The sequence below is a fragment of the Cucurbita pepo genome, chromosome 8, assembly GCF_057944985.1.
Source record: "Cucurbita pepo subsp. pepo isolate OVF chromosome 8, ASM5794498v1, whole genome shotgun sequence".
NCBI classification, from domain to species: domain Eukaryota; kingdom Viridiplantae; phylum Streptophyta; class Magnoliopsida; order Cucurbitales; family Cucurbitaceae; genus Cucurbita; species Cucurbita pepo.
Window position 1 is genome coordinate 7,924,856 of NC_141805.1, and position 7,586 is coordinate 7,932,441.

General features: G+C 34.0%; 1 protein-coding gene across 1 annotated transcript; it reads right to left on the bottom strand.

Annotated features, from left to right (window-relative positions):
• Positions 1-6,662: 6,662 nt before the first annotated feature.
• LOC111806403 (stigma-specific STIG1-like protein 1) lies at positions 6,663-7,367 on the bottom strand. Its single transcript, XM_023691699.2, has one exon. The coding sequence runs from the start codon at positions 7,310-7,312 to the stop codon at positions 6,824-6,826; it is 489 nt and encodes a 162-aa protein (XP_023547467.2). The 5' UTR covers positions 7,313-7,367; the 3' UTR covers positions 6,663-6,823.
• Positions 7,368-7,586: the final 219 nt, after the last annotated feature.

Here is a 7,586-nt window from a genome sequence, read left to right on the forward strand (position 1 = left end):
CTCTTTAACCACTCGGACATATCGACAATTATAAAAATCAATATTTTTTTTTATAAATTAAATACGCATGCAACTCAATGTGAGTCCAAAATTGCTCAATGTGCGGAGAAGTAATGCATATTCTAAACACGTAAGGCAAGATATGTTCGCATCCTAACTCGTCCTAGTGATCCGATCCCTACAAGCATTACTTGCCTAAAGTCGTCCTCAAGCAATTTGGTAGGGTTTGAATCTGTGCGGCCCAAAAGATTTTGAGTCAGTCTACTTAACCACTCAGACATACCAACACTAATGGAAATCAAATAGTCGAAATGATCAAAAACATAGAAGAAAGGTAACCATCGACAGTGAACCTATGCAAGCATAGCTCAACAGATTTCAAGTCTGTCTCCTTAACCACTAAGACATATCGACAATTATAAAAATTGTTATATTTTTTTTACAAATTAAATACGCATGCAACTCAATGTGTGTCCAAAATTGCTCAATGTGCGTCCTAGCATGGATCACAATATTTCATTCTCTATTCTCAATATTTCACCCTCCATTCTAATAGAGTGGAATGCATTAAAATAGGCATGCATACATATCATTTTCGATATGTGTCCTAGTCATGCATATTCTAAACACCCAAGGAAAGATATGCTCGCATCCTAACTCGTCCAAAACGAATCCTAATAATTTATTGGGTAGGATGACGTAAGGAACCGAAGACCAATCCATTTATTATGAGAAGTCGGTTCTAGTCATGCATATTCTAAACACCCAAGGGCAAGATATGCTCGCATAGACCAATCCATTTATTATGAGAAGTCGGTTCTAGTCATGCATATTCTAAACACCCAAGGGCAAGATATGCTCGCATCCTAACTCGTCCAAAACGAATCCTAATAATTCATTGGGTAGGATGACATAAGGAACCCAAGACCAATCCATTTATTATGAGAAGTCGGTTCATGGACTAACTAATCCGAGAACCAAAACACATATAAAAAGTGGAAATATTCACCACGAACATTTCAATAATTTGGGTCGATCAAATATAAGACTAGATAAAAAAAATAAGACATCAACAACAAGGTTTGAACCTATGTTGGCGCAATCTAATAAATTTTGAATTTGTCTCCTTAACCAATCAGACATATCATCACTCATGAAAATCAATATATATATATTTACACATTAAATAGGCCGGCACTCAATCTGAGTCCAAAATTGCTCTATGTACATCCTACCATGGATCAAAATATTTCATCCTCTATTCTAATAGAAAGCATAAAAAAATAGGCATGCAACTCAGTTTCTCATCGTAAGGGCATATTCATAATTTTTACATCATACATATCATTTTCATCCAAAATTGCTCGATTTGAGTCCTAGTGATCCCTACAAGTATTACTTGCCTAAAGTCCGTGTGGTTACTAACCTTGATGGAGCGTATCTGTTCCAAGCTTGCTTTTCCACTAGTTTGAGGTTCTAAATTCTCAAGGAAGGAGGTCACTTGAGTACAGTCATCAAAATTGCTTTTTCTGAGTCCTAATAAATCAATATATTTCATAAGAAAAGATTGAATTGACCTGTACATTAGAAAGCATTCTTGTAGGCATTGACCAACAGATATCGAGTCTGTCTCCTTAACCACTCAGACATATCGACACTAATGGAAATCGATAAAAAAAAATTTTATAAATTAAATAGGCAGGCACTTAATTTGAGTCCACAATTACTCTATGTGCGTCCTAACATGGATCAAAATATTTCATCCTCTATTCTAATTGAGTGGAAACATAAAAAAAAAAAAAATAGGCATGCAACTCAGTTTCTCATCATAAGGCATATTCATAGTTTTTTTTTATTATACATGTCATTTTCATCCAAAATTGCTCGATCTGTGTCCTAGTCATACATATTCTAAAGACTTAAGATTGTCCTAGTGATCCGTACAAGCATTACTTTCCTAAAGTCCATGTGGTTACTTATCGAGATGAAGCGTATCTATTCCAAACTTGATTTTCCACTAGTTTGAGGTTCTAAATTTTTAAAGAACTCACTCGTTGATCCTCATTCAATTTAAATTAAGGTTGGTATCGAAACAGAGGTGAAAATAGTCGAATGGTCAAAAACCCATCCGCACATGCCAAAACGAGCTCTGAGTCCTAATAAATCAATATATTTCATAAGAAAAAATTGAATTAGTGAGAACTCGCTTCAGACGTCAACAACAGGTTTTGTACTTATGTGCGAGCATAGCTTTACAAATTTCAAGTCTGTCTCCTTAACCACTCGGACATATCAATACTTATGAAAATTAATTAATTATTATTATTATTTTACAAATTAAATATGCAGGCACTCAATCTGAGTCCAAAATTACTCTATGTGCATCCTCAAAATTACTCTATGTGCATCCTAGCACGGATCAAAATATTTCATCCTCCATTCGAATAGAGTGGAAAGCATTAAAAAATAGGCATGCAACTCAGTTTCTCATCCTAAGGGCATATTCATAATTTTTTATATCATTTTCATCCAAAATTGCTTGCATCCTAACTCGTCCTAGAGAGTCGTACAAGCATTACTTGCCTAACGTCCATGTGGTTACTTATCGAGATGAAGTGTATCCATTCCAAGCTTGCTTGTCCACTAGTTGGAGGCTCTAAATATTCAAAGAACTCACTGGTTGGTCCTCATTCATTTTGAATTAAGATCGGTATCAAAACATAGTCTTAGTCATGCTTACGAGTCAAACCAATTTGTGAATCGAGTGGGCTCCCCTTGCATGCAATGATGTGGTGGTGAAGGTTTTCCATCACACGGCTCACCACCTTGATCTTCCACGGGAATTGTGTGTTTGAACAGGCTTGGAAAGAAATGTACGATCTCACTTTCCTTTGCCACTCAAGTGTATGTACAGTATCTGCTGTGCTTATGCCCCTTCTTCCCTTCCCTAATGAAAGAGTCCACCGCTTGCCTTAGTAGTCAGTCTCAACGTGCAGGCCTGCCTTTTAAGAGGTGATTCAGCATTCTAAATACCTAAGGCAAGATATGCTCGCATCCTAACTCGTCCTAGTGATCATTACAAGGATTACTTGCCTAAAGTCCATGTGGTTACTGATGAGGATCACTGTGTTCCAACCGTTCCTACTAGACCTATTACACGATCCAAGACTAAGAAGATTCAACAAGGATTCATTCTTCATCTATAAAATTGGATTGATTCAGTTCAACCATTATTTCATGTATTACAAGCTGATTCGATTGAGAAAGAACCATTTGGAGTTTCAAAAGTAAATATTTGCACGGTTGAAGTAGCGAATGAAGTTGTTATAAATTGCACGGTTGAAGTAGTTGATGAAAATGCTATAAATTGCACTTGATTGATAAGTTATTAGAAAACTTTATTTAGTATTTGTAATTTTATAATTCTTGTAATATGCAAAAGGGTGGGAAACTCTTTGTCAATTTGACTTTTCTTTGGTGGATATTTAAATGGAATGAGATTAAATTATGGCCACTAACTTCATTTGAAGAATTGAAAGTTTATTTTGTGGAAAGACTATAAATACCCACCTATTATTATGTAAAAGGAAGATTTTGGAGGAATGAAATTAAGATCGGGAAAAGAAAGATTTTGGAGGAATGAAATTAAGATCGGGAAAAGAAAGATTTTGGAGGAATGAAATTAAGATCTGAAAAGGAAGATTTTGGATGAAGGAATGACCATATATGTCAAATTCTTTACTTGGTTAAGTTAGTTTTATTTGTGAAATTTTGGAAGAATTCTAAATGGACCTTTAGCTTTGTAAAATCAAGCAATTGTTATCCGTTAAGTTAGCTTTACTCGTGAAAGTTTGAAATGATACTAGAAGGATCTCTAGTTTTTCAAAATCCAGCATTTTTTTGACGCTTATCACTAGTGCTCTTAGAAACTAGATTAAGCTCAATGAGCTAGCCTAGAACGTCTTGGAAATGAGAGTTTCAAATTTTAAACTATCTAGACCCTTTAAGAACCTAGTAAACCTCAACGAAATACAAGGATGACCAAGAAAGCTTAAGAGGCTTATTAGCAATGGTGTCACTAGAGCCTCCACCTTCTATCACCTCTTGTTCGCCATTAGCACTATCAGCAACCTAGGTCAAACCTTTTAGCACCCTACTAAGCGGTAAAAGATCGAAAGCAACACCATCGAGCTAGACCTAGGTTGGATAGAGTAGCGCATCAAGGCAGACCATGTGTCTTTATCTGGTAGAAATAACCGGGGGTCTTCTGAACAAGGCTTCTACGTTGTAAACGTGTCCTGAAAGAGGATAATGGATGAAGCATGTAACTGAGTAGGTGGCAAGCAAACCGAGTCACTCTCCCTAACTTAGTGACTTTATGACCTTGTGGAACGGTATGACAGTTAACCTTTTACAGATGATGTTTAGACCAGTATATGTCATATTGTGCTATCAAATTTTATGAGGTAGTACCTCAACCCAAGATATCGGTCATTCATTATTGCAACAATACAAATGTGTAGTCTAAAGAACAGAAAAGTTAGTGAACCTAGAGATAAGATAAGTCGTCCAGTAGATCCACCTACTAGAACTCGGTGAACAACTTCGTCAATTTGGTAGCGATAAGTAAGAAAACTGATCGAAACTTCGAAGACTTCCTAAAAGCTCATGAAGTTGTTGATCCTAGGCCCAAATTTCCTAAAACCTAGAAAAAAAAAATGTGGTAGCTTACTAAGATTGAATGTGATGAAGATTGAATGTGACGAGAGTCTATAAGTAGGCTAAGTATTGGTATTTTTGTACTAACCCCATTCTACATTTCTTTTTCAGATTTCACTCACTGCCATCGAGATAAGGCAACATTGAAGGAGCTACGCAGACATAGAGGGGTTTTACTAAAGGGGTAAGCCCTTTTGTGGTTTTTGGATAATTTTTGTATTGTTTTAATTTGTATCCTAAACTTTGACCCATTTTGTAATAAAGTTAAAACAATACTTTGTAATTAATTTTCAATTTTCTTTTATCGAATGGTGTTATTTGTTTTAAAATTGAACAAAATTTTACCATATTTTTACTTTTATTTTATTTATTTTTTCTATCATGGTTCAAGTTCCAAACCTCGAATATGTGATCAAGAAAACATATATATATTTGTAATATAAAAAATCTTTATAACTAACAAACAAAGACTAAAAACTCTTTTCTAACAGATTTTTGAATTAAAAAAATGATCCAACATTTAAAAGGTTGAACCAACCAATAAATTCATGAGTATTAAAATATCTAAACATGGGGACGTAAATTATAGCCAATGACCTTTTTCTTTTTGCTTCCCCATATATTAAGCCAAAAATACATGTGAGAAGGAGCTTCTTTTGAGGGAAAATGCATGTGATTTCATGCATATTTCAAGGTGGCCAACTTAGGTATAAATAAATATTCCATTGCTTATATTATACGTTTGAACATTTATTTTTCTTAATGTAAACATGATTGGAGCTTTTTCTAGTAGAGTTGTTTAATTTGGACTTTGGTTTCGGCTTGTCATACAAAATTAGGTCTCGGCTTACTATAAATAACTCACTTGCAAAGCAAACCCTTTGAGGATTCTATTGACATGACTAAGTTTAGGACCATGGGTCTCATACCATGTTTGTTGAACACGACTCTCACCATGATATAATATTGTCCACTTTGAGCGTAAGCTCTCATGGCTTGACTTTGGACTTCCCAAAGGCCTCATACCAATAGAGATAGTATTCCTTGATTATAAACTCATGATCATTATCACGAGGTGAGACTTTCATCCAACAAGCATTTTTATTTATTTATTTCCTTTTTCATTAGTTCCACGTAACAAAATGAATTTTCAAATAAAAAAGCATTATTTTATTATTTTGTTGATGATAAATTCTATCATTAGTCATTCATTGAAAATTTAAAGACTCCCTTTAATTATATATTTATTTATTTTATTAACTTCTAAATTTTAAAAGTTATTCTTGTTCACACCAATAAAAATTTAATTTATAGTATGATTTTTTGCAAAAAAAAAAAAAATAAAAAATAAAAAATCTCTAGTCAAATTCTAAATATTGGGAAAAGTAATTTTAGATTTTTCTTTATTTATATATTAAAACGTTAAAAAATACAAAAATAGAAATTAAATGACAATTTATTGTTAAACAAGCTCTAATAATTTTTATATGAAAAGTTTAAATCATTGAAAGATTCTCCTTTCTTTTTCTAGTTTTAGATACAATATTAGTAACAATTATTGTGAATTTAAATATCTCGATTTATGTGTTCTATTAATCTAATACGTATATAGTTTCTAGAAATTAATACATTTTTAGTTCAAGCAACGGGGTCGTGGAGATTCGAATATCGGGATCAACATAGTATAAAATATATATAAACAAACATATAATTACGATATGCGATGCAAATAGTTTTCTATTTATTATAAATAGAAAAATATAAATGAGTTATATATATATATATACACATTATGAACTATGAAGCATATATATACCATGATGTTACAAATAAATCCTCCCTACAAACAAAAAGAAAAAAGGCATTGGCACAAAATATAATTCTCAATCAAGTTCTTTATAAGAACAATCTTATTTTAAATATATTTTTAAATTTCAGCTGTAGTAATTGATTGTGTTGACCAGAACCACATAAAATGTGGCTCTTTTTTATTGTATTTGAAGCTTTTTCAAATTTTTTTTAATAGCCATAAAATCAAAGATGATGTAATAAACCATCGAAGTAATGGATTATTATAGAGTTTGTAATTGTAGTAATAATATTATCATGCATACTCACACATGCCGTATACACAAAATTTACCGCGTTGGCAACGGTTATTGCAACTGCCGCAATGGCGCTTGTCATAGGCCACATCAACGCATTGTCCTCCACAACACTCCGCCGTGTACTTGCATTTCTTCTTGCATCCACCGCAATTGTGCTTGTCATTCCTCAAGTCCACGCACTTGTTGTTGCAACATTGCCACCCTTTTCCATACATTGTCTCGCACATCTTCTTGTTCTTGTTGCAATGGCTCGCCGATCTAGGGTTTTTTTCCTTCTCTGCTAGGAATCGGCTTAGAGGTCTCGATGGTAACAATGTTGTCGATGCCGTTGCAGCTTCTTCTTTCTTCTCAATTAAGGGTAGTGTTGTTTTTGCCTTGATCTTTGTCTCTGTCACTGTGGTTGACTTATCAAAGATGTTCGTTGTGAGAGTGATAGAGAAAGCCATGGTTATGGCTAGTACGAGTATTATTTTGCGAACTTCCATGGCTTTGCCAATGGAAGTTTTGGAGAGGAAGGACGTGGGTTGGTTCGGGTTTTCGAAATCTGATTTTTAGAGAGGTAGAGGGGTAGGAAGTTAGAGGAGGAAGACTTGATGCTTATAGTGGGAGTAAGGCGAGAAAGATGGGGAAAAGGAAGGAGAAAGAGTGTGGTTGAATTATAGGTCAATAGCCCTAAGGTTTAATTTAAAAGGAAAAGTTTCATTGATTTGGGACACCACAAAACTTGTTTTCCACATAATTTTAATAAATGTCATTAAT

Excerpts from the sequence above, each read along its gene's own strand:
- LOC111806403 (XM_023691699.2), bottom strand. The coding sequence starts at position 7,312 with ATGGAAGTTCGCAAAATAATACTCGTACTAGCCATAACCATGGCTTTC.